The 27,690-nt window shown below is 41.0% G+C and overlaps 2 protein-coding genes across 4 annotated transcripts; both read left to right on the top strand.

Annotated features, from left to right (window-relative positions):
• Window positions 1-188: 188 nt before the first annotated feature.
• Window positions 189-8,004, top strand: rtn2a (reticulon 2a). Of its 3 annotated transcripts, none has more exons than XM_072463564.1 (10): window positions 189-457; window positions 1,035-1,088; window positions 1,288-1,851; window positions 2,048-2,248; window positions 4,602-4,809; window positions 4,891-5,029; window positions 5,844-5,913; window positions 6,378-6,424; window positions 6,499-6,557; window positions 6,670-8,004. In XM_072463564.1, exons 1-10 carry the CDS (start codon window positions 427-429, stop codon window positions 6,743-6,745), a joined length of 1,449 nt encoding a protein of 482 aa, XP_072319665.1. In that variant the 5' UTR covers window positions 189-426; the 3' UTR covers window positions 6,746-8,004. The 3 variants fall into 3 exon arrangements, with proteins under 3 accessions (XP_072319665.1, XP_072319658.1, XP_072319674.1); XM_072463557.1 differs by having other exon boundaries at window positions 2,045-2,248; XM_072463573.1 differs by lacking the exons at window positions 189-457; window positions 1,035-1,088; window positions 1,288-1,851; window positions 2,048-2,248 and adding an exon at window positions 3,063-3,237.
• A 721-nt stretch (window positions 8,005-8,725) lies between these two features.
• On the top strand, window positions 8,726-14,315 carry rhoub (ras homolog family member Ub). Its single transcript, XM_072463584.1, has 3 exons — window positions 8,726-8,989; window positions 10,492-10,550; window positions 12,764-14,315. Exons 1-3 carry the CDS (start codon window positions 8,770-8,772, stop codon window positions 13,217-13,219), a joined length of 735 nt encoding a protein of 244 aa, XP_072319685.1. The 5' UTR covers window positions 8,726-8,769; the 3' UTR covers window positions 13,220-14,315.
• The last annotated feature ends 13,375 nt before the right edge of the window (window positions 14,316-27,690 follow it).

Below are 27,690 nucleotides of genomic sequence, written 5' to 3'. Positions count from 1 at the left end.
TGCACTAATGCCTTTATTGCCCGCTGCCTGTGCCTGCAAATGTGCTGTGCATTATTGATAACTTCAAGCTCTTAAAGCCTATCTCTTTAAGATCCTTGGATGAAGTCACACAGTAATGGGCAGGGCAAGCTAGTTTTAGAGGTTCAGATTGGCTGTGAAGGGTACATGACAACATTCTTCTCTCTGCTGCTGTTTACCTTGTGCTGCAGCGTCCACTACTGGCACAGCAGGCTCCAGGAGCAGATGCAGCCGGAGTGAATGGAGGAGAGATGCTGAGTGAGGGAGGGGCGGCTGAATGACGGAGCAGGAGGCAGGAGGGACCACAGGAAGACTACAGCCTGTCCACTGGATGTGAGCGCACCAGAGGAAAACGCAGTAGGAGGGGGGCTTCCAGACTGCGTGGGCCCAGCGATGCCTTGATGGAGCATGGGCCAGGTTTTAGGATTCTCCCATTGCCGTGAGTTTGTTCTGTTTCTCTCACAGTAGTCATCTTCTCAGCATTGAGTTATCACATCTCAGCATCTTTTCTGCTAACTGCTAGGAGGAGCACTGTGTGTGTTAGCTCACCCTCCTCTTCTTCCGAGCTTCTACCAATGACTTTCTCCTCTCCATTAGAAACCTAAGCACATTCTGAATGAATGCAGATATGTGAATCTATTTGTCATTGTTTACTTTCTTGGTCTGTAGAGAATGTATATCCTCATATAACATTGCTTGTAGTCAACAAATATATTCTACATCTCGTTTTACAAATGTCTATTATTTCTTTACTATTTGGTCCAATTGACCTAATTGACTAATATTATTAGATATAGTCAATCACACAGACCTTTTATTATTTGTCTAAATTCCCTAAAAACAGCAGCATAATGCATAAGAATGTAGCTTTCAGGCTATGTGCTTGAAAAGGCCTTGTTTGCTCTATCCTTGAATTACATTGAGACATACGATTAATGTGTTTTATGATTTGAAGTAAATGATAACTCGACCAAATAATATAGTGTATGGAAATGCATGTTTTCATTGTCTTCCAGAGGAGTATGGCTCAGTGGCTTCAACACCAGACTCGACCCCTCCATGCACCGATGGTACGTCCTAACACTACCTCTGACCACACATGGGTAACTCTGTGTCTCTACAGTTGTAATCCACAGGTGAAAACACTGGCTCTTTCTGATCACAGCTTCCCTTTGCACACAGATTTATTTTTAGATACTGGCTTTTGATGGCAGATTGTATTTCAATCATCTAAGATGTTTCATTACATGTATTCCTGGCTTCATGCAGGGGGGAATGAGGAGTCTGAACTGTGTGAGCTGCAGACTGCCCGGGAATGGTCCGAGGATGAAGGAGCAGATGAAGATGATGAAGATGGGTTGGCCTCCTCTCCGTCCCTCTGGGGTACACCTCGCCAACACTCGCACGAGCTAACATTCTCATACATCGCCATTGCCGAGCCCGAGGTGGTGGGAGCATCAAGGCACCTGAGGGAGAGGCGCAGGGGGGCCTCCAGGAGCAGCCGTACCGCTTTGTTTCGCACTGACACGCTGGAAACTCTGTTGGACTCTCCTGATGTGGAATGGGACCCCCAGGAGTTTCTCACGCAGGAGGGACAAGAGGCAGCAGCTGAAAGGCGTGAGCACGAGAGGTGTCCAGCTACAGCCGATACAGAATGGACAGACTTTGAAGGAGAAAACTATGGACAAACAGACACAAGTACAACTCAACTCCATCAGTGCCAGGGAACTCAGGAGAGAGATACAGGGTTTCAAAGGGACGAGAATCGCAGCGGTTTCACTGTCCAGACATCTACTCCCTCCCAACCCCAATCCAGCTCATACCCTCTTCAGCGTAAGTTATGTTCACATTGTCTGCAATCTCCACTCTGAAATAATCCAACAAATGATAATAGTGTACTGAAACCAGTCACAGGGCAATATGCTAAACAATACCAATTTGTTGTTTTGCAAAATGGAAGCGTTGTGTGATGAAAACTGTGACGTGATGCTGACGCTGACCTCGTATCGTGTGTGTTTTTTTTCAGCAGCAATATCATCGTCACCGGTCTCCAGAGAAACCATTTCGGTGAAGCTGCTCACATCTGTGCAGCCTCGAGGTGCGCTGCCCGGAGACCTCGCGTCATCTGTGGCTGCTGCACGACTCAACTCTCAGGAACAGCTGGTCAGCGAGCACTGGTTCTCAGCACTGAACCTAGCAGAGGCTGACACAGTATGGACTCACATAGCAGGTATTGTACTGAACTGTGTCTTTAAACTTCCCCGTTCGGCTGACCTCGTTTTTTTCTGCAGGCTTTCAATGAGGCTGGTAATCAATACTGAAAATATCAGATTTCCCTCTTAAAGGCAACACATGCACACAGGACCCTACATACAGTTTTATTGTACTTCCACTGTAACCTCCCCCCCTCAAGAATGCCTGGCTAATTATGGCTTAGGAAGTATTTCTGGCATTGGGTGACTTTAGTTTCTGTACTTTTACATTGTAAGGCTATATTGCTGACACATATTGTGTTTAGCGGTTCATCAGATACAGTAGGTTTCTGTAGTATTTTAGTGGGCTTGTGAGGGGGATTATAAATTCTGATTGATGTGTGTTCAGGCTGATGACAGAGTTTAAAGTGTCCAGAATAAATAGCACCATATTGGAGAATCATATTCCATTCAGTTTATGATTTATAGTTGTGTTCATTACACATTACTGACTCAATATTGTCCAGTATAAGGTATCTCAAAGTCCCAACTTGCATTTACACATTTATTATAGTATAATAAACAACAATAATATAGACACTTTGTAAAAGAATGCTGTGTATTGTCATGTAGCGCACTGAGAGATTTTATTCAGTGACACAATGGAACCAAACGGGCAGTGGTCATATTTCATTACACTTAAATAGACATAAATGAAATGATATTCTTTCTGCTGAAAAGCCACCACAGCATTTACCATATGATCTACTTTATACCACATGTGTATTAGAAATAGGACTCTAATCTTAAGAAAATGGGACTTTTTAAAGTTTGTTCAAATCTTAAGGGTGTGGGTGGTGCTGTAGATGAGATTATTTTGGGATGTCAGGCCTTTGGATTGCTGAGTGAGCAGGGGGCAGCCAAAAACAGCTCAGAAGGACCAGTGGAGCACAGACAGTGGGACAGACAGTGACAGCGGCCGTAAACAGGAACACAACGGGAGCAGCAGTCATAATGGCCAGTAAAGGTGAGATAATACAGGCTTTAAATGTGGTTTTCTGCAGAGCAAAGGGTTGTTCACTAAATGGCATACTACACTGTAAGAGGAAGCATGTTAAATGACTAATATTACTATATAAGAGAGGGATTGGATTTCTGCGTACTAAAGTCTAGAGTTTTCTTGTTTTGTATCATTTTACGAGTTATGTCTCTAGAGGCAGTATCATGTGTCATCTTAATATGTTATAAATAATCAGGCGTGAATTTAAAGAGATTTTTACTTTTGTAGCCTGAATTGGAAGTCTCAATTATCAACTGGCTCAACTTCAGAGTGCTTCCTGTTCACACCGAATATTTGGTATTCAGATTGCAGATTGAAAATTTAATTTGAAACTTAAAATAGTCACTGTCTTGCTCTCTTTTTAGTAGCACAGAGATTATTGTTGATTATTGAGATTATTGAGCATTCATAGATACATTAACTGGTTTTGTTATGAATGACTTTCATTCAATTAATAATTATATCAATCTTATGCATTGCAAGCTAAACTGATGTTTTACTGTAAATTAATCTGGTATAAATAGCTGCTGTGTAATTTTACGATGGTGGTCAGTATGTAATCTTTCATAAGATGCGTTTTAAAATTGAGCTAAAATGGAAGTTCCTGTTAACCTTGAACAAGAGTGCAAAAGGTCAAGAAAGTGAATAGTCTTCAGTACATGAGTAATGTTTGTTCATGGAGCTCTGCAGCACCTATATGTTTTTATGCTCTGCACATTTTTTACTTGCTTTGTACATATATATTCAGTAGCCTGTCATCAACTAGGCCTACTATTTTAGTGGACACAATTTGAGGGTTTATTGGCATTTATGGAGATATCCTGCAATGCCTTGGTGTCCAGTGGACCACTATGTTTTTTAAATGAATGAATGAATACTAGTGCAGCTGCTTTAAACATTCAAAACAACTTCTGTGACTTTTAGTTTTTCATTGTTGTTTGGTATATCTTGGGACACCTCAGTTTCCATGGCAGCTGTTGCTGTGTGGTAGAGAAAAGGCAAAGGGGTGTGGAGAACAGTCTGACGTGTGTCAGCAGGTGCAGTAAAAGGGTACATTTAAATTCTGTTTGACGCTTGCTCCTCCTTCAGCTGGAGCCTATATTTAGCCTCAGTTTGGGCCTGACGTGTTCCTGTGATGGATAATGGAAGCCCACTCCTCACCTCTAGAACCCTCATCAACTTTATTTCGGTTTATTAAGGATGTTTGAGCTGCGTAGTATTAAGACAGTAGATTGTTGCCCCCAAATACAATAATCAGAATGTATAAAACCTTTGTGCAGTTTCACATGATCATAATAGATGACTTATATGATTGCACTGTGTTCCTGCAGCAGTAGACCTGATATACTGGAAGGACACGGAGCGGTCAGGGATGGTGCTGACCGGGCTGGTGGTGGGCCTGTTGTCACTGTTTCAGCTCAGCATCGTCTCTGTGCTGGCTGCTCTCTCACTGGCTGTCATGTGTTTCACCATCTCTGTGAGACTCTACTACAAAGTCCTCTACATCCTCAACTGGGGCGATGGCGTGCACCCCTTTAAGTAAGTTGCTAGATTGGCCTCAGAGATTTAATTAGTTCATTCTTGCCATATCAATAATTATGCTTTATAAACTTATTCTAGGTCATACCTGGATTTAGACATCAGTTTGAGTGGAGAACTGGCTGATAAGTTCATGCAAAAAGCCATTGTAACGGCTCTGTCAGTTGTGGATGCCCTGAAGAGACTATTTTTTGTGGGAAGTCTGTTAAATTCCCTCAAAGTAAGTACAAATATATTTAAATTACTGGTAAGTGAATGCTAAAAATTAGAACCACAACTGGGATGTATGACTGTAAAGTCAATTACAATGATTATCAATTATAAACAGAGTAGTTTAGTTAATTGGTCATTTATGTAAGCATTTTAGTATAAATTGTAATGGATAATCTTCAGCAGCTTATGCAGTGAACTGCATAAATCGGAAAAATAAAAATGCATTACACTGTAAGTCATGACATGGTCTTTTTAAAGTCCATGTTTTTGATAAAGTCATACACTGCCATCTTCTTGGATTGTACATTTTAATCAAATGTTTTCTGTTAGGCATTTAAACTACTTTGAAAAGACAAATTGGTTATTTCTTTAACTAGAAATCTGATGGCAGTACAGGGGTTGCACTGACGTAACTCAGTACCTTTATCCAATAAACTTATTACGTCTGTAAGTAAATATCAGGCCATAGTTAACACACTGACAGTGCATGCACAGGGTGTGTTCACTGGCCTCTCTAGATCCTTGTGCTGTCAACCCTGACCTGGCCGGTATGTAACACACAGCAGTCTGAGCAGTGCCCCTGGAATATGATGCAGGGGTGTCCCATATCAGGACAGTCCACACCCTGCCCCCTCTGTGACAGTGTGGGAAACACACACCCATTATGGCAGTCAAATCAATGCAGCTCAGTGGGGATGATTACGTACTAAAAATGTTAAAGATAGTTTAATATTTAAGTAACAAAGTGAAAATACACAAACATATTTAACTGCTGACTGTCAGCAAGTTTGTCATAATTAATGCTCAGGTTTGTTTTTTAGTTCCTGTTTCTGCTCTACCTTGTGACATTTGTGGGGAAATTGACCAACGGCCTTACTCTGCTCATCGTCAGTGAGTAATCGTTTTTAAAATTGTGACCAATAATAAGGATATCGGATTATGCTTATTGTTATGCTTTTTCAGGTATTTAGTATTACAACTATAACATGAGATCCTTATTTTACATTTTGTTCATATATTTTAATAGAAATTGACTTCTTGTTCAAAACTGCAGAAATGAAAAGCCTCTTCATAGTGGCATCTGACAATTGCAAACAGCAGATTTTCATTTATGTGATTTTAGTGTTGAGAAAATGGCTATATGCATGACCTGGAGTCTGAATTTTGAATAATAATAATCGTAAGTAAGCAGAGGGCAGGTGAAAACTGCTTCAAATGTAGGGCAATGCAGGATTACTTAAACATGAATGAATCAAAATATGAATTTGACTAGGCTCATGGTGAGGGAACATCTATATATCAAGGGTTAAAAATAAGTCTTTTTAACAAATATTTTTTCTTTACTCTCTTTTTAGGTGTCATTGCTCTCTTTTCTATGCCTTTGTTCTATCAAAGACACCAGGTTACACATTTACTTGTTAATTATAACTTCATTATTCATTTATAAATGCATTCACACTCTTTGTTGCCGTATAGGATCAGGTTGACAGCATTGTTGCTAAAGTTCAGAGTCATTATGACAACATCGCCGACATGTGAGTACTGTCATCTGCAGGATTAAATGCTAAACGTACCCATTAAATTCACTTATGATAAAGCATGTTTTTTGTGTAATTGGTGTATCTCACTTCTGTATTTTCTCTTTAGTCTCCTGAGACTTGCCCATGGGGGCGCTCCACCTCCGGATCAAACACCAGGTGGTGCTAAACCCAAAGCCCAGTAAACCCACTAGTGGACATGAAACCAATGTAATCCAGAGGAGCTGCAGACTGTCACTCAAAGGTCTTAACAGCAGTCTGTGCTTGGAGCTCCAGAGACTTGGACAGGAACAAACTAAAGACGACACTCGCCGGGATCACGCATGGTGTTTTATACTCAACCTGAACCGGTTTTAGGGTTAGAGGTGGGATTGAGTATGGAGAAATGGATGTGTGTGGACACTGAATGTGACTGTTGTCCACGTCAGAGATGATGGAGTGTTTTTTCAAATGTCTTATTGACAGCTTTTATCCAAATTGACTAAAACAAGACCAGAATGGGAGGTGTGTGACTTTCCTTCCTGTAGCTACTGTACACCAACAACAACCAGTGGGTCATATGAAGAGCGAGGTTGTCATAATTCACATTACAATTATCAGGATGCATGTGTCTAAGTGAATGCACATGTGCAATATGATCACTGTATTTTTCCTCATGACTGTTTGTAGCTGCGTATGTGTGCGAGTGTGTAGTATATGTTATGTATGAACATGAGCCTGCTGAGTGGAAGCATTCATCCCAAAACCAAGGCATCTTTTCCATAGATCATGCAGGAAACATTTTGATTTAAATTAATCTTAACATGAAATCCCAATAGTACTTTGTGTGGTGGGAGTTACAATGTCATCCTCTAATGTACTGATCTCTATTGGGTCTTAACATATCCAAGCCGAAGGAAAAACATGACAGAATTTGGGAGTGCAGTGCAGACGGTGCCTTTCTAACAGTGGGTCTTATTGCATGGATCACAATATCTAACACAAACCTCCTGACCATGAAACTCTTTAACTGTGTACTCTCCACCATTTACAGTGTATTAGCAGGTATGTTATAATAGTGATTAGAATGATTCTAGGAAAAATACAATGTTTTAGGATACTATGGTTCACTTTGCCTTTATTGTCTGCTTCTGAAAGGAATCTATGCCTTATATTTATTTTTGAACCAACAGTGTATGACATGATTGTGTATTTTAATTATTTTCACTAACTTTAGATACCCTTCATCTGCCTGACCCACACATTGATTCAATGCGTAGACCACGCTAAAGCAATAGGGATTCAGGAAGCAACGACATCTTAATGCCTTTGCCTTCATGGCCTTTCCCTCTATGTTTTTGGTTTGCAGAGACTGAAATTTGACAAAATGATTCTCATGTCACATTACTTTTTATTTGTGTTATTTAACCTATTTTCAATGAAACAATAAACCGTTAAAACAGTAGCAAGCATTCAAATTATTTTCCCATTTACCAAGCATGAAGTCTGCAGAGAAAATGATCACTTCTTGCACTCAATCAACTCTAGGGGGCGACAAAAGACTTTTTCCAAAACCATTGTCACTGAATATGTCAAGCTGTTCTCAGATCTGCACCAACTAAATAGATTAAACCATCATTAGCCCTGTCCATGTTCTAAATCAAACTACTACTACTTCCCCGCGTTACCCAGAGCTGACCAGTCTTCTAGTCAGGTTTGAATTTTTTTGTTTATAAGAGTTCTTCCATTGAGAGTGTTTTTTAAACTTCCTATATGTTATCTGTTCTTTTCCTCTGTATCTACCTGCGTTGCAACAATGAAATTTCCCCATGTGTGGACAATAAAGGATTATCTTATCTTATCTTAAATATCATCAGGGGGACAAAAACGGACAAAGATGACCTCTAGTCATTGAAGAGTCTGGGCCAGTCTGTAGGAGTCATAGTTTTAATAAAGTATGCCTGATGATGAAATGCAGTGTTTAATGGCGATCTAAAACCATATTTAAAACTTTCAAAACTCGCCTGACGCCACTCGAGAAGTTGGGCGTGGACGTGGGCGGGACTAGGCAAATCCGCGCACGCTGCGACCCCGCCCCCTCCGGAGTGGTCGGCCCCGCACACGGGATGAAAGTCACTTCGGAGTAACGGCGCCGGTGGTCACTGAAGCGCGCGCGGCCACACAGTCCAGAGAGACGCGGGCAGCAGGAGTGCACATGGGATCGGTCTGAATGTCACCCCCGGTCAGCATGGATTACCCGAAGGCCACGGCTCCCCCGGTTCCCCCGCACAACCCCAAACCTGCGCGCGCGGGACAGCAGGCGCACGGGAGGCTGCTCAAGTGCGTGCTCCTCGGCGACGGCGCGGTGGGCAAGACGAGCCTGGTGGTCAGCTACACCACCAATGGATATCCGACCAAATATGTGCCCACGGCGTTTGATGACTTCTCTGGTAAGTCTGCACTGTCCTGACTCGACTGTCTGCCCGTAAGGAATAAAGGTGGAGTGTGGGCTATTTGGCTTTTCTAAAGTTTCAACATATTCTTACAAGGTTTAGCTCTGAATTAAGGAATATGTTTGATTTCATAGGCACATGCTAGTGATTTAAAGTCATTGGACATCATTTCAAAGAGCCTAAACTTTTTAAAATGTGGTTTCCTGACTTATGCATATGAGCTATAATAGATTTTAATCCACAAGGCACACAGGTATGTTTATTTTAAGATCAATAAACTTCCCATAAGTCCTGATTTTTACATCATGTTCTCATTTTCATTAAAACATTTCTTGTTTATCACCTTCTTGTACACAGCCTATATGTTTTTTTTCCTTTTTATTGTTGCTATGTTCTATGTTCTATGTGTCCAGACTTACATGTAGCCACATGCTTTGCTCACCAAACAATAAAGATAGTGGCTAATGCAATAGGCCTTGTTGTTGCACAGAATATAGCCGAGACTTGTTGCATTTTTGTTTTTGTGGCGACATCCATTACGTCAATTATATTAAATTATATAGATGAGCAGTAAAACTAACAACTCGACACATCTCATAAAGCAGTGGTCGGTGAAGGCGGGTGGCCTGGAGGTAGGGGCCCCGGCTCTGCCCTCCCACACAAAAGCCAGTGTGTCTCTGGCCCAGGGGTTTTTAGATTGCACAACTCTGCCTATTGTTGCGAGCCCTGACCCAGCGGCCCTTTCTCTCTCCACTGGAGTGACCACATCTGCTGCGATTGGCTCCAAGTCTCAGATTGTCTTTTGGGACACGTTTGACACAGAGGGATTGTGGCGGCCCCGGTGATGATGTCATCCTCCTGTGCCTGCAGCCAGTGTCTTTGCAGAAAGCTCGCTGTCAAGACATTACGCAACAAGACACAGGTGACAGATATGGATGACTGAGGGGACAATAAAATTCAAACACAAACACATCTAATAAAGAGCATATGTCAGAAAGATTGCTAGAGTTCTCGGTCCTTCCTTTTTGTGGCTCATGGTGAATATTGTTACATCAAAAACAAATTCCACAAGTGCAATGTTTCAATAAACTCCTACGTTCATTCGAAAAGTTACTGAAGTGAATCGAACTGGCCCCTGAGCTTCGGGGAACTTTGTGCGCTGGTGCCTCTCCTCCAAACATGACTAGTTCATGCTGCTCTTTGATCAGGTGCTATGACGAAGCACATGTCTTTAAAGTAAATGTTCCCATGTGCCCGCTGCGCTGTATCGTTTTGAAGAGGAAGAACTTTACAGCTTTACAATGAAGCAGTGACTCACCCGTTCTTCATTTATTTCTTTTACACAACCTTGAATTGTTAGTGTGAGGGTCTCAGCGGTTAATGGCGGTGTGGGTGGGCAGCCCATTGTTTCAATGCATATATGGTTGTACTGCATTGCTGATTTCTCATGTAAAGAAAAGAAAAAAAGTAACAATATATTATGTTTTGTGTGTCTACAGCTGTTGTTCAAGTGGATGGACACCCAGTCCGGCTACAGCTATGTGACACCGCTGGACAGGTGAGGTTCAGCTTTTATTTGATCATTTTATTGAAAGATATCATTCACGCAGAATTAAATAAGAAAATAATCTAGTTCAGGGGTAAATGCTTTTTCTACGTAGCTCCAAAAGCGCATATCTTTATATAACTCCTGCACAGAATAGTGGCAGTAAAACACATGCTTGTAGCTTTTAAAATGCATTTCAAGGTCGGTTTGAGTGTTGATTTAAAGGGTAATTCAAAATATAAATGTTGCAGCCTTTTCTAACATATCTGCTGCTCCAAAGTTATACAAATACATGACGGTAGTTTAGATTCCAAAGATGAATACGCAAGAAAAAGCTGGTGCTGGTGGGGAGCCAAAAATACTAATCTATTAAATCTATCTCGGAGGGAACATGTTGTGCAACCATGCTTTCTTGCAGCGAGGCGAAGGGCGGTTGTTTCTTAATCAAACTCAATAAAAGTCTGCCCTGGAGCCGCATATTTAACATTTACTCACACTAAGAACACCGCGTCAACTGGGCACTGCCAGTTCCCCACTGTCTCGAACTCAACTTGGCTTTGATGAAGAGGAATAGATCATTTTACCACTCGCTTTTAATGAATAAAGACCTACAATACTCACACAAGCAGACAAATATGGGCAGATAAAAAGTGAGCAAGAGCTTAACTGTACTGATGCAATTTCATAAGAGAAAAAACGATAACCACTGCCCCGAAGCTGATAAACACAGTTGCCGGTTACCCACAGATGTTGATAGCTTTGTGTATATATTCTGCTGCTCTATCTGCGTCATTTCACCGGTCGTCGCAGCCAAAGCATGTGCAAGCAGTCTGCTGATAAGTGTGTGCAGGAATAACACCAGAGACCTTTTCGTTAGTCTTTATAATTACAGTCTGCTTCTTCGCATTCGTCTGCAAAAACCAGCATGGAGCCAATACAATGCTCGGGTTTAAATGGAGATTAGGGAACTCTGGCAGCAGTGTGTGGTCGGGTTTAATCTATGTGCTCGAAGATGTGGGGGCTGTGTTAGTTAATGCACTCGTAGCATGCATTGTGTAGAATTAAGAGATTTCCTGAAAATTAATGCAAAAAATAAAACATATACAGCAGTAAACAATTAATTTGAAGGTGCACTATAACTTTACTAGTTGAAGGTGGTCTGCAGAAAAGCATTATATATATTTATCTTGTATTTAATCAATTATTTTGTGAAAAAGAACCTTGAAAACCATACTGTGAGTGGGCTCGTCTCTCCACAGATCTGACCTATAACTTGGCTCCATCGAGATAGGGATTTTAAAGCCAAATTTTGGAACATTATTGGCAAATCAGTAACAACTCCTAGGAGACAAGCAGGTTGCAAACTCTTCCACCAGAAAAGATACATAGTGCATGATTACTGGTCATCTAAATTCTATATAATTAATGCTAAATAATGTGCAAGTAGAGGTGGGCAATATATTTTGGGAGGATCACAATATCAATATTTACACAATATTATCTCAATCCAACAGGTCTTTACATATTAATTAAGTTTTAATTGTTAGATGAATGTGAAATGCCTGTAAAATGAATCAGTGCAGAAATATCGTTGTGCAAGTTTACAATTTAACATTTTTATTTTATTTCTTGTAGCGTTTTTCACTATTTGCATATTTTCAAAACAACTTTATATGGATATTATCTACATTTTGAAATATTACCCACCTTCTATGTGGCTCTAGCAGTTAGTTAGAAAAGAAAGAAAAATATTGAATCACATTTTTTATGATTGGCTCAAATGTGTACTCATCATGTACTCATCATGTTCTCATCATGTACTCATCATGTACTCATCATGTTCTCATCATGTACTCTACTCATCATGTACTCATCATGTACTCACCATGTACTCATCATGTACTCATCATGTACTCATCATGTACTCATCATGTACTCATCATGTACTCATCATGTTCTCATCATGTACTCATCATGTACTCATCATGTTCTCATCATGTACTCTACTCATCATGTACTCATCATGTACTCATCATGTTCTCATCATGTACTCATCATGTTCTCATCATGTACTCATCATGTACTCATCATGTACTCATCATTGTACTCATCATTGTACTCATCATTGTACTCATCATTGTACTCATCATGTTCTCATCATGTACTCATCATGTTCTCATCATTGTACTCATCATGTTCTCATCTCCCTCTTCTGTCTCCACCAGGATGAATTCGACAAACTGCGTCACTTCTGCTACAGCCGAACGGACGCGTTGCTCCTGTGCTTCAGCGTGGTCAGCCCTGCCTCCTTTCAGAACGTCTGGGAGAAGTGGGCGCCCGAGATCCGCCGACGATGTCCCCTCACCCCCATCCTCCTGGTGGGAACCCAGTGCGACCTGCGGCAGGACGTCAAGGTGCTCATCGAGCTGTCCCGCCGCCGGGAGAGCCCCGTGGAGGAGGAGGACGCCTGGGCGCTGGCGGACAAAATCGGAGCGGTGACGTACGTGGAGTGCTCGGCTCTGACGCAAAAGAATCTGAAGGAGGTGTTCGACGCAGCCATCGCGGTGGGACTAAGACAATCTGACAGGAGGGCGCGGCGGGAGAGGAAAGTGCGCAGTACGGCCGATAAGATGAAGATGCTCTCGAAATCCTGGTGGAAGAAATACGTGTGCGTCCAGTGACCAGAGCTGACCGCTTTTGACTGTACTTACACCGGATGTGATAGTTTCTTTGTATTTGGAGGACTCGGGAGGACTTGCCTTAAATCTTCATTGTAGTATCGCCTCAAAATGGCAGGGGCGTGGACCAGTCGGACAAAGTTCCCTGGTTTATAGTGCAGAGCATGAAGCTGCGACCATCAACCGCCCCAACATTAAGCCAACATGAACTGTGAATATAACCTGCATTCAGCTAAGATTGACTGAACTTTCCTGGCATGTGAACTGCATATTGTAGTGGATTTATCCAAAGGAAATGTGAGCAAGCTCAACGGGATCACATCATCAATTGCTTCTGTGTACCAAAAATATTTTTTGTCTGATTTTGGCAAAAGTTAATAATGTCACAATTTTGTTTCTTATACATTTAGCCCTTTAGGTTTGAAAATCTAATCTTCTCCTGCACTTCTGTTTCCAATTTCAGTATGAAATAATACGATCAAAAGTCTCTTCCAAAGCCTGCATGCACCATATTAGTACCTGTTCTTTGCTTTTTGATTACTTTGATCCAATGAGGCCAAATGTTACAAATATAATAAGTGTGTAGTAGTTTGCACTTACCAAAGAGTCTTGCACAGACCATCTCGTTCATGTCACGCTATTACCTTTATCACTCAGTGGAGAAAGGAGGCTAATTGTTCATTTGTAGATATGAATAAGAGAAGCTGTTCAAACGCACGCCTGCTGCAACAAACCATACTTTGGCTGATCACAGGGTCGAACTTTGCCTAAAATTGTAATCATGCATCTCTTTGTTGGTCTGTCCTCGTCCTGAAATGACACATCACCAAAAGAGGCCGACTCCTTGTTTGCTTCTCATTTTTCAGAAGCCTTTAATTCAGCTCTGTTTGTTTATCCAGATCTTGAGGGCCAAAAAGTGATCAACAGCGGTACAGAGCTGGAGTATCACTTTGTTATGTATGTTACATAGTAATCACGTATGTGTTAATAATGTTGTCATAAGTCAATCAATGGCCGTACTAATTGGTACTCAACTGTGTGAGTGTTTGAGCTGTCTGAGTTGTATGAATGAACAGTAAATAAAAGAAAAACTATTTAAGATTTCTTCAGACTGCCTTCTTCTGTTGTCCAATAGTGGTGAGCCTTTTTACAGGACAGTGTGAACACAGTAACACTTAAAATTATAAGCCAACGTGCTTGTTCCAGTCCCAGACCAATGAGAACGGTCTGTAGAAAGAGCAGACACTGTATGTGCAAAATATAACCCTTTTTTTAAGTGCATATAATCAGTAAGTGCCATAAAACATTATAATACACAGAAAACACACATCACAAACTATCTCCAGACCATTCTATTCATAGCTATGTGTTTCCACCACGATATAAAAAACTTGCATTATCTGAACTTGTTTACTGAGGCTAATGATAGGTTAACATGCTCAGAGCGTCTGTGTTGTCTGGCAGACTGTAGATGAGCATTCTGTCCAGACGTACAGTTGGAGAAACAAAGATGTTCTTTCATCATCCTAGTTTTAGGGCTCCAATTTCCACCATTATTTGAGAAGGAAAGTCGATTGTTATGTCTGATGTGGCAGTCATCTTGGGAGAGGCCTTGCATTCAGTGACTTTACTGTGGTTTCAGTCGGCTTCAACGTGCTACTTACCTGTCTGCTCAAAATAGACGTTATTTCGATGGTCTGGTGACGGCAGCTCTAAATGTGGTAATCTATAGAGCAAGGCTGGGCGATATAACGACTCAAAATGAATTATAACTACATGTTATTTGGGTGATTTTGGGTCCTGTGTTTCAGTGTTTTTGCATAGTTTTGTGCTCAAACACTCTCTGACATGCTCTGAGTGAGTGAGTGTGGCTTCAGCTAGCTCTTAATAACAAGAATGAGATGTAATCAAATCCAAATCTAGCATCTACAACATCATAATACAAATTTTACAAATCCCCTACCCTTACTATAAAGCTATATATTGTATAACTATGAATTAAAGCTGAACTATGTAACTTTTCAGATGGAGGGTCTGCTACCTGCTCCTCAGTGGAGATGTTATAAATGTGATAAAATGTGAATATATGAGTATATTTCTGTGATGTATTTTATCTGCATAATAGTGATATTTTATCTGCATCATTAGTCTAAGAGAAGAACGGGTGTGTGACAAACTGCATTTGTTTGTGAAGGTATCATAAAGATGGGCCAAAGAATGTTGCCCGAGGGGGGGAGTTGCACCCCCCCTTGCAGGCTTTATCTCTACGGAAAAATACCAAGTGCCTTGATGTGAGGCTGACCAATGAGAAATGTGACCCGCCTATTCCAGAATATCTAATAAAACCAACCAGCATGGGAAAAAACGGTGTGAGACGCGGGGGTGAGACGCAGGAGGGTCAGCCAGGCTCCTTACAACGGCCTGGCTGACACAGTCCCCGCGTTTTCTCCCATGCATGCCACACAAATGTCTGATGTTTCTGTGTCGTTTCATATTCTAGGTTGAATTGTGTTCTCAATGTGTTACGGAATAGCATCGGTGTATGTCTAATTCCATGACAATATGGCATTCAGTGGGCCAAGTTTCTTTTATTTCTTAAACTGTTTTTCAAGGTTTTTGTTTGGCAATAAAAACACCTGTAATTAACTAATTGCAAGATACTTATAATAGCACCGTGTTGCCCTTTTCATGGATCTATTGAACCCTCAGCTTATGTTGATCCGTCTAATGTCGTGTACCACTTTTATGTTGATGATATAAGGTACTTTACTGTTTCTCAGCCACACTGGAATGGAACAGGCCTTTGAAGCAGTACAGTCTTTTTCCTCTGTAGTGCAGTCTCGATTGCAGTGCCTAAAGTTAGTGTTGAATGTATCCCCCTTTCTCATATGTGTTATCCCCCTGATCGAGGTAATCCTAGTTTTGTGTCAACTTTTAATCAGCCTGGCTTATTTATTTTTCACTGCTACAATAAATACAAGCATTGCATTCTGCATAAAGACCTATTAAAATTCCTCAGTTGGAACTATGGCAAAAATGTTTGATGACATAAAAATCCGCAAATCCTTTGAGTGTGTTGGTGTGAAGTGGGTGGCTCCAAGAGGATTAACTTCAACCATGTGTAAAAACTCCGTCAGACAGTTACAAAACCAGTCCTTTTTATGTAATTTCTACGAATCAGTTAGTTACTCTGCATGAAAGAACTTGCTAATTATTTGTTAGTGAAGTCAGTAACTACTACGAAGATGATTACCTCTATAATGTTGACTTCTCAGCTTGTCAATACTGTTGGAATCAAGTCTAAGTGGTGGGATTGGGAAGCGATCCAATCACTCCACTAAGTACACTTAGTGGTCCACGTTGTACATTGTCTGTCGGATTAACTGTTGCTGAAACTCTTGTAATGCGATGCAATATGTCTGGGGCCTGATTAAAAACACACATTCAAGAAAATCCCACAATGCTCCATGGCATTTCCAAATGTGATATTTAATTAAAAACACAACAATTAGGCTTCTAATTCTTCTTCTTCAATATGTAAAAATAAAGGTTTTGGGGAAAGATTTTGTAGTGAATTCACCTCACAAGTATAAGTGCCTTGATATAAGGGATTTTTAATGTATTTTTGTTTCAGAATTTGGTTCATTTCAGCATGTGTTAAGCTAAATTTGAAGTATTTAAGACCTTTTGTCCCATGGAGATAATTAGTTCTCTGTAGCAGCACCCTGGAACCCCATTGTGGTCAGTTATTATGGGTTTACTGGTGGATCCAAAGATGGTCTACAAAACCTGAGACCTTCGTGCTCTGAGGCGTGCATGCAAAAGGACAGTTTGAACACTCACAAAATAGGTCTGAGCTTGTCTGTTTTGTCTCTGTTTATGGAACGAAAAATTAGGTTTCTCAATCCTTTGATCAAAGTTTTTCATTCCCACTTACTTACCTCTGTATTTAACTCATACAGCCCATAAAGAAATGCTGCAAACTAAACAAGTTAATATAAGCAGTCTAATGATTTATTAATTTCCACCCAACAGCTGTTAGCTAACCCCTGATATATAGCATGATAGTCTGCTAAATTGCTACATGTGGCGTTAGTGGGATAATGTTGTAATAAGCTTATATAAACCCCCCATGGCGCGCCCTCGTTATGGGAAGCTAATTAAATCCCTGTGTCTCGGGGTCAGCAGGCTCTCTTTGAACATCACAGTGTTTTGTGGAGACGAGCCCCATCTCCAGCCCCAAAACATCTGTCCAATGGTCTGTCCAACACGTGCGCGCCGCAGGCCAACATTTGGGCACAATCATCTTTGCAGGACATGTACAGTTCTTTGTTAGGTTTTAGGGGCTAACTTTCTGTGCAATTAACCGATGATTTCATTCAGCGAGACACCTGTCTAATTAGCCTTGTGAAGGTAGTGAGACATAGGGTCATTCATTTTGGTTTTGTCGTTGATTAATTATGTCGTTGGATAATCACATTGGATTTGGTTTTACTATTAATGGAAAAGTGGACATTGCATCACAACCCAAATGTCCAGAGATCAATCACAGGTTAGAAGTAGACTTTAAACAAAGCTCGTCATAAAGTGCTCAATGTTACTTTTCATTTTCCGATTGGTGGTGGTAAGTTGCCCTGGGGCAGACTGATGGAAGAAAGGTTGCCATGCTTTACCATTGGCCCCTACAAACATAACTAATGATTCACTTTCTGACTTCAACTTATGGTTTATCATGGTTGAGCACACTGTTGAAAAAGCAGCGAGTCACAAGTGCTTTACCGTCGCATACAGTCAAACATTAACTCTGGGTTATGTCAGAAAATGAGTAAATATTTAGCATTTATAACCGGCAGTAAAGGAGACTATATGCTCTGAGCTTGCTGATTCGGACAACATCTGCTGTATGTGTCCCTCTGCCGTTACCTGTACTGTATTTACTTTTCCTGCTAAATCCCAAATTGTAAATGGGTCAAAGAAGCCTTCAGCCTGACTTCAGAAAGTGATCTCACCATGAAACTGGAGCACAATTGGGTGGGACGCTGATTGAATAAGATTTTGGTTTCTAGTGGATCATGTTTTCTGGTTAGAGTCCAACTGTACATGTGATGTCACAAACACGTCGTCTGATTGGCTCGTGGCTTCAGCCCACATGCTCTGTTATCTGATTGGCCCTGAGTTGGTTATTGTCCCTTATAAAGAAATGGCTCCTGGGTTTACTGACCTATTTTGGTAAACATGTTGATCTTTTTAAGGTGAACTTGTCTACCTCAATTTCATCTCTTTTTATCAGTTTGATTTGCTGATGGCATCTGGTCCTCTGTCTTTGAGCTTGAGGAGTTTTCCCTGGCCTGGTTTGGCCCTGTCATTCACCACTGTTTGAACACAAATCCAATAGCCTTCACTTTAACTGATTTACACAAGACAAAGTTCCTAAAGATAAGAATTGTATTTGCAAGTCATGTTTTGTATTGATCGTCGGCTTCAGGTGCGTTGCAAAACAGAACCAAGTTAATCTTTTTTTAAATAATCAAATTCCTTTTTTTTGTTTTTTAAGTAAATGTAAAAAAAAAAAAAAATCATGTTACGGTAGTTACAGCAACTTAATCTGTGTTTTCAACGTTGCACTTAAAGTAAACTAAACTAGAATGTGTTTTCATTTAGATCAGTAGATCAAATATTTCTGCACTGCACTTGCTCTTTGGAACTTCAATTCATCTACATTTATTTGTGTTTTACAACGTAGGGTTTGATCTATCAGGGTTCAGGATTTGACTGGTATAGGTTTATTATTTACCTACCACTGTGACGTATTAGTGGCCTGACCAACTGGACTCTTAACATTTTATTGCTACTGAATAAATATGTCTCTAATAAATACCATACTTTTTCCCCATTAATTATATTGTACAATTTCTCGATGAAGCCATTTTGACAAAGTTTTGCTCAAGTCTGCTTTATTTTTCCAACATACTATTGTCAAAACACTGCAGCCATGATCTGTGGGGTATTTCCACAGACTTGACACTGATCTCTTTCACAGTCTTTGACATGGGTCCAGGACATATACACGGCGCTGGTTGGCCTGTGGAGACGCAGCGTGCCGACAGAATGAATTGTTGTCAGAGAGTGGAGCGCTTTAAGGCTAGCAGCCGTTAGCCTGATCGCTGATTATGTAAGCCACTTCTGTCTCCCCGTGTAGCCTGCTCCACTCCTCACGCCACACTGTGCACTGAACTTTTTATCATCAACACAATAGCACCTGCTCCAGAACAACTAATGGAAAACAACAAGATTAAACGTGCATTGGCCTATGTCTTCTGAGTTGTTTGTGTTTTTTTCCACTCTCAGTTGTCGTTCAGTGTATTCTCCTCTAAATCAGATGACCTATTGCTTGAGACTGTCATTGGGATGGATCACAAAACCTCGGAGCAATTCTTGTGCACTGTTTCTCTTCTTGTAGTGAGTTCACATGGAGGCTGTGTTTGTTCACTGAAGCCAAACGCAGGGCCGCGCTCAGTGATTGATTACCACCATCACCGACTGCCAAGGTAACATTTACTGACTTTGTTTCAATGTGTGCTCTGTCCCAACGCAGGTAAGGGGACCCCGGAGACCGATCACATGACGCCAAACCCTAGCTGTCCTGTTGATCGTCATTATCCTGAGGAAATCACTGCTTCCATTTTTAGTGCTTAATTGCGGAAGCCATTATTGCAGGGCACAAAGACATGCGGCCCTAACTAGAGCTAAACTACCCACTCTGACCTGGCAACCTCAGCCTCCAGCATGCTTTGAAACCTGAGAAAGCTGCGGTGACCCTTGGCCCCAGAGCCTTCCACCTCCCACGGTAGAGCAGCCCAAGCAGCCCCCCCTTCGGACAGGATGTGACCTGCACAGAGTGCTCCATAGGGGGGCCTTGACCCCAGACACTGTCCAGACTACATGTCGGCCCAAAGCCTGATTTGAGAGTGACAGTGATAGCGAGAGCTGACAACAAGATACTTCATGTTCAGATAAGTGCTCAAAGAGGCGGTATCATGAACAAAACACGTCTGATTATAGCCACAAAATGCTTCGTCATACCTTTAACTTACATATACAACGTTTATTTATGCACATTTAAAAAGTCGCTGCACTTGGTGGCATTAGATAAGTTATCAGTCAGAACTAAATGTCTCTTATTGAAAATCAGCTGTATCTGCTTTGTAGCTCCACCAGGCAATATTGTTTATCTCCACAACGCATGATCTATAAAAGTGATATGATAAATGATCGACAGAAAGCAGGTTGCATCTCCCTCACTATGAGAAAAAGACAGTTTACTCACTAACTCTTATCAGGACATTTCAAACTGGAGTTGTTGTTTTTTTGCCATTAGTGATCTAACCTCTGTTCCTTGTCCCCATGCGGCGTTTGTCATTGCATATGGTCTTTAGAACACTGCTGCATATTGAAAACCTTTCCCCATTTACCTTTGAGTCACTTTTTATTTCAAGGCACATCATTGTAAAGTTCCATCCTGGCGTCCCCATTCATTTTAGTGGCTTTGATGCTTTTGATTGAGGTGTTTTTGTCCAGATTCTTTTTTTTAACAGAGTGGGTCCATTGTTGCTCTTTGTGTGCCTGCAGAACATCAGCCAACAATGCGTCAAGGGGGGAGTTGCTAAGAAAACGAAAAGGTTTTGAATGTGTGGGGTACGAGTCAGTGACGTCTGCTGTGTGTCAGTAACAAAGCTGCTTTCGCCGCCGCCACAAGGAGAACAAAAGGCTCCCGGATTTTACTAAGTCCAAATAGCTACACTTCAATGGTCAGACGGTTTGTTCTGGAAAGACAAAATGAGCTCGACAGTAAGAAGGAAAAAGTAGACATTACTTAAAACAAACTATAAAATGAGTCCCATTTTCAGTCAGCTTTACTTTTGTTAATAATACTTTACATATGAGATGCCAAAAATCGTATTATTATCATTTCAACAAAGTATATTTTTTGTATTTTGGTATATACTTCTGTTTTCCCTAACAGCATAACGAATGAACGGTTGTGATTTGATTGTATGATTGTGTTTTTTATTGGTGAAACATAATAACTTCAGGTGATTAACCCCACAATTCTCAAAACTTATGAATAACTGTTAAAACGTTAAATAATGTGTATGCAGGACTGAAGTCAAGCTAAATTAGGCTTATAAAAAATCAGCTTTTCTTTTAAATTTGATTACAGTCAGACTGAAACCTATTTTATGACATTTTGTAAACTCAATGCAGTGCGAATTGCGGTGGGAATCTCAAATAAGTTGTATTTATTGTTATTATTGGCAAAGTAAAAAGGGAATATGAGTAGTAGATGCACAGAGAGATTATCCCATACAGCAGCCTCCTAATTGCTCTCATTACTGAGTCGTTTTTTGGTAAATGTGGACCACGCTGACCTTGGCCTTTGAAATGTTAGAACTTGGCGTCTTGGAGCCGTGAGCCGAAGAGGAGGAGGAGGAGGAGGAGGAAGAACAAGCCCTCTCCTTCACGCTGCGTATGAATGAATGTTTCTGTGTTGTGCTTTTGTGGGAGTCAGTGGATTCAGAATGGACCATGTGATCCAGAGGCACACTGACACACAAACTCACTATTCTGTATTGTTTACCATCTCATGCCTTTGACCGTCTCCGTAAAGACATCGTCAATACTGCATTTGCTACTCCAACTGGTGTTAAATTACTTTAGCTTTTATAGCGTCATAGTTTTATGCCTTCTTCCAAGTTCTCAGTCCTCTCACATAGCCATTATGTTATTAAATATGTCCTTGGGCGCAATAGTGGAAATATCTGATAACGCAATAAAAATACTATTGAAATACGCTTCTGGCATTCTCATAATATGCTGTACAGGTTCATACATGTGGTGTAACTTTGTGATTTGTAACAGCATGGTACGTTATGCTTCTGAAACTCAGGTACAGAGGCAACTAGAATGCTAACTGGCTATAGTGACAGGGCTGTCTAAGAACTAAGAAATCCCTTAACTAAAGGATTAGTAATATTATTGTGCACGTTTTAGGTGGATGGAGGAAACCGGAGTGCAGAAGAAACCAATCCGGACATGCAAACGCTGCACAGAAAGGCCCCAAACTTGTGAACTGAGGCGATAGCGCTATAGTCAATCACTGTGCCTTAAAGATTTGCCCTATTAAACCACTTTTTCAAATATACTCTACCCACACAATGACAAACCACAGTCAGTCAGTTGCTCAAGGCTTTTAAGCTGATATGATTTTTGTGTGTGAAATGATACAAAACTGAAAAATGCCCTGCAACACGCTGAGACATAATACGGAGAGAACACTGTATCTCTTTTCGTGCCCTTGTCTCATCTACCCAGTGTACAGAGTGCAGTAGCCAGCTGCAGAGGTCCCAGACTGAATCCAAACATAGAATGACACTAGACTGGACGTGTCTCTCTAATCACATCATGCTACATACCGACATGTCTGACAGCTGTCTTCATCCGACTGTAATACACACATCATTATAGACACACTGTATATGTCATACCATTTAGGAAAAGCTGATTGTTGTGTCATGCGTCAGGTGGAAAGTCCAACTAGTGTTTGGACAGGACTGTCACCAGGATGTGTGTCTCTTCCTCTACGTGGAAACTAAAGAGTGACTGCACAGTTCCAAAATGGGTGGTTATGATGGTGGTGGTGTTCAGACAAAAGTGCAAAAGAACATCATTCTTTCATTTGTACACTTGGAAGGGAATGCTAAAAGAAGAGGAAGTGTGATGGTAAGTGCATGGGTATGATAATTAGACATCAGGTTGAAGTGTTTCGCAAACTGTGGCTCGTGTACCACTGGTGTGATGCAAGGTCATGCTGATGGTACGCGGAGTCCTCTCCAGTTGCTTCATTTTGTCCTCTTTGACCTAGATAAGGTCTTGGTATACAGTAGCAATTATGTCGTCATGTTTATAATCGAGCTCCAAGTCCTGGAATAGCCTTATTTTAGACCTGGTTTGGATCTGGTGGTACAGAGGTTGGACAAATTTGAAGTATCGTTACCACCAAACATTATTAACAATCTAATGGAGAGGTACACACACAGAGGTTCACCATTTATGTAACTTTCGGTAATAAAAGTATCCTTACTGACAATATATGAATACAAACAGTCATTACAGTTCACCTCCCTCTACTGCAAACTACAAAACTTCTCTCTATTCATTTCTATTGTACTGCATCACCCACGCTACAACCACCTCTACTATTATCATTAAACCTTCATTAAACTCCCTGTGCCCCACTTTTGAATCTCTACCCACTCACCAGTGCACCCACGGGGGTCAAAAGCAGGCTGACAGAGGGCGGCACGTTCCATTCTATTTCACCCTGTTCAAAAAGCTGTATTGATGAGTTTGTAAAGTGTAGCCCCAGATAGACAAGAGGCTCTGTTCGCTTGTCCTGACACGCAGCAGATTGGAAAGACAGTGCACAGTATGTCCGCCCATATGCATTACTCGTTCCTTCCATCACTCCCACTACGTTACACAATCCCCCGCCCAAAACCTCTGCAAAGTACCATTCGCTGAACAATGGGCTGACTGATAGGCACACATGCAAACCCACCAACCTTTGCCTACAAGTCCTACTTTGAATTCAGCAATGTAAGGATGCGTCTATGAGTAGCAGGAAGAAATGGGGCCTCGAAAACTCCTCACATAAATATAGAATGATATATGAGCCCGCAGTGTTATATAAATGCAATGACCTACTTGAGATATTGGGTCCAGGGCAGATACAGCCTTCTCCACTAAGACTTACAATAGTTTTCAAGGACATATAGTAAAGCTGCATTTTAAAAAGGTAATACAGATAGTGTGTGTGTGTGTGTGTGTGTGTGTGTGTGTGTGTGTGTGCGTGCGTGCGTGCGTGCGTGCGTGTGTGTGTCTGTGTGTGTGTGTGTCTGTATGTATTTGGTGTTATTGTTGGCAAATATTTAAGGAGTATTCAAAATAACCAACAGAATTTCTATAATTCCTGATCATTACTCATTTTTACAACTGAACTCTCTCAGAATGGCTAAAGTTGCGTCATACAAACAACTCCCAAGTGAAAAGAGCATCTGCCTTGGCCTAAATCACCAATACAATGTTAAAGTACTTATTACATGTATTGAGTTATAGAAGTTAGCCAGAGTTTAAAAATAAATCCCATTGCATATTCACTCACTGCTGTCCCGACTCCCAACATACTGTAGATTATTTTTCTTTTGCTGTTAGTGTTTCATCCAGCCAATAAAATGGATTTATTGGTTTTATGGTTTTATTCTTGCGAAAAAGAGATTTGTTCCATTTTTACTTAATATTCTGTTCTTTGACATTACAATCTGTCATTTTAATTCATCTACCAAACCTTTGCTAAAGGGCAACTGAAATGGACTGCCATTTTCTTCCTGAAAACAGAACTGACAGAACGAGCTTGTTGTTCTTGTAGAAACATTTCAGTTCCGTTATTGTGTATTTGTGAGTAGATGGAAAGTGTTGCTCCGATACAAGGTGCTTTATGAGGCTGCTGATTGACTTTGGCCTGGGGCTCCAGACATGGCGGATGACATAACAAGGGGGTGTGAGGGGTTAAATGATGACTGCGCCCCAAGGCAGGAAAATTCTGGGCCTCAGGGGGAAAAAAAAGAGGACATAAGTCGGGAAACGAGTTGAGATGTTGTTGTAAATCTTGTGGTGCATAAGGTCTGGACCATAAAAAGTGTCAATAGCTACAAAAGATCGAGTGTGGTTCCTGAGTGTAACTGGGCCGTGCTGACGTCAACCGTCTCTCACTAAGAAGGGGAACAGTAAATATCGGGTCCTTTTGGAAAGTGCTTTGTGGGGATTAGTCCTTACAAAGCACACCTGCTTACAGAGGCTGCACTACAGAGCTGCGCACGGTGCATTAGACTGGCCTCAAAAGGATATTGTGCCGTGTGAGTAAACTTTGGACCTTTGTAAAACAGTTTCCAGAAGTACAGATAAGACCTGTAACTGGATGGGCTTAAGAGCTCAACACTCATGTAACCTTTTTATCATTCATCTGGACAGTAACATTTCCTAAAGGGTAAAAGTGTGTGTTATGACTGTGTGTACACAAGTTGGCTCTGGTGAATATCAAACTTTCAAGAGTGTAAACAAGATAAAATGTTAATCAAATATGTGTGACAGGCTACTGAAAAAGTAAGGTAAATTACTGGAAATGGTTTAGCCTACATAGAGTGGACATTGTTTTCCAGTAAGACATTTGACATTTATATGTGGTTCACTGGTGTAAAGGAGAGAGGGAGATTAGTCACCCTCCAGGGCCAGGACAGTGTCAGTCCACTCAGCACAAAGCCCAGCACAAGGGTTTATGCAGCTCAGTCATAATGCTGCTAAATCAGATTTAAAGATACATAACGCAAACATTTCTCAGTGAGGTTGTGTCATTGGTGTCAAGTTGGAGTTTTTAATTAAATTTTTGGTGCATAAATGTTCAATATTATTCGTCATAACAAAAAAAAAGCCCAAATTTCAGGGGTATTTTTGAGGTTGCATGTTGTCCGAGTGTCAAAATTGACAAATACATAAGCATAAGCAGCATGTGACGGATCAAAGTTCTCCCAGTTATGTTTGCTTTGAGTCATTTCCCTCAGTTCATATTGACTTTCAACTACCAAACAAAAGAGATGAACAAGACTTTACAGCCAAAACAAGTTGGTTGGCTCTTCTATACCCAACTACAAAACATCATTATTGATTCAAAGTATTTTAGATCTTAAGCTGGTCTGTTTAATGTAAATATGCTCATGTAACAGAAAATATTTAAATGGGAAAACTATTGCATTTCCCTATCCACATCCTCCAAAATAGATAATTCCTGTTTATCCGACCTTGACGACCTTGAGTTTTTACCTTTGTTGCCTTGTTGAAGTTTGACCTCTCTCAGGCACATGTCTTCAGAGTATAAACATTTAGATTAAGTTGCCAGCGCTGTTGTTTCTTTCAGAGTACACCTCCGCCACTATCAGCCTCGACAAAGATGTTACTTCATTTGGTGTTCACTGCTGTCATTATCAGCCGCCCCTGCCATCTGCTCACATTCCTCTCATTTCTCAGAGTGTCAGAGCAGAGCAGCCCATTGATTATGACACTTGGTGCAGCCCTGTCCCTAAGAAAATCCACCTGAGCTCCTGGTTTTAGCGTGGGAAACCCTAGACAACTGGCTATCTCATGGATACACCCCGTCCATATGCCGTGCGTGTATGGGGCGTTCACAACATGTGCAGAGACAAGTGCAAACATACATGTGGAGAGGTACATGGAGGCTCTGTATCTGGGAGCGGGTCATCTGGTGGGACAGCAGTTCTCTGGTTACACACAGCATCTGCCGTGTGCTGGACTCTTGGGCAATTGTGCTGCTTACTTCTACCCAATTAACTTAACAATTCTTTTAGTACACTTTTACCTCTCAGACCAGTCTTTTTTGGACTGCCCTATTATTCATAAATACTGGATTGAGATCAAAAAGGCACAACAGACTCTTCAACACTGACATTCCATTTGATTTTAAAACAATGTACGGTATATGTGGGATCAACTTTGGCTGCAGCAAAAGCAATAACAACTACAGGAATTGCCAAGGACTGCACTGAAAAAAACTTTGTACATTTATAAAATGGACAAAAATAATTTTAATATGAACCTCAAAAACACATTTACAGACACTGGGACAGCCTACTTCCTCCAGCAGTCAGCTCCTAATCATAAGTCAAGACACACACGAGAGGCATCCACTATTACGGCCCTCGACTATGAAATAGTATAGTAATAGTAATAGTGACTAATTATTCAATTAGTCAAAATATTATAAACGTTTATGTATTTATTTATTTTAGGCTTGCAATTATATATTTATGGTCTAGTTTTCATCTCTAGTTTATTGATGCTATCTAATTCTTCCTCCCTCTGTACCAGCACCTGAGGTTTGGTGGCACCTTTGGGCTCTGTGTCAGTGTCCTGTGGCACAGGCAACTGCTCCTGGTGCTCCTCTGATGGGGCTTCCTCCACTGGTCCATCGGCGCTCAGCCGCATGTAAAAGTTTTAGTATCTGTTTGCGAGTGTTTGTATGTGCATTTCACTGTGGGTGGGTTGTTTGGTTGTGTGAGTCTGGCATTTGTGGGGCTGGTTGGGAGGGAGCGCATGTGGGAATGTTTTTATGGACTATAAAGTACTTTGTGTTACATTTTATGCATGAAAAGTTGCATCGATTGTAAAGTTTGATTGATTGTAGGGCTGACTAACTTTTGTTCTTCTTCTTTATCCTCGTAAGTAACCATGTTGTTTGTTGGCTAATTCACCTGTCTGTTATGTCCATTTGAACTTAAGAAGGTAAACTGGTGCCTAGACTACACTACTACTAAAATATCCATCCATATTATTCATTTATTTCAATA

This window comes from Eucyclogobius newberryi, unplaced genomic scaffold (genome assembly GCF_026437365.1).
Source record: "Eucyclogobius newberryi isolate DKJ021-1_F unplaced genomic scaffold, fEucNew1.0.hap1 SCAF_10, whole genome shotgun sequence".
NCBI lineage: Eukaryota > Metazoa > Chordata > Actinopteri > Gobiiformes > Gobiidae > Eucyclogobius > Eucyclogobius newberryi.
Note: the sequence above shows the minus strand (reverse complement) of the source record. Positions and strands in the feature narration are given on the sequence as shown.

Excerpts from the sequence above, each read along its gene's own strand:
- rtn2a (XM_072463557.1), top strand. The coding sequence starts at position 427 with ATGGGCCAGGTTTTAGGATTCTCCCATTGCC. Across the intron at positions 5,914-6,377 it reads CCTTACTCTGCTCATCGTCA|GTGTCATTGCTCTCTTTTCT; the intron begins GTGAGTAATCGT and ends CTCTCTTTTTAG. Across the intron at positions 6,558-6,669 it reads TATGACAACATCGCCGACAT|TCTCCTGAGACTTGCCCATG; the intron begins GTGAGTACTGTC and ends TTTTCTCTTTAG.
- rhoub (XM_072463584.1), top strand. The coding sequence starts at position 8,770 with ATGTCACCCCCGGTCAGCATGGATTACCCGAAGGCCACGGCTCCCCCG. Across the intron at positions 8,990-10,491 it reads GGCGTTTGATGACTTCTCTG|CTGTTGTTCAAGTGGATGGA; the intron begins GTAAGTCTGCAC and ends GTGTGTCTACAG. Across the intron at positions 10,551-12,763 it reads TATGTGACACCGCTGGACAG|GATGAATTCGACAAACTGCG; the intron begins GTGAGGTTCAGC and ends TGTCTCCACCAG.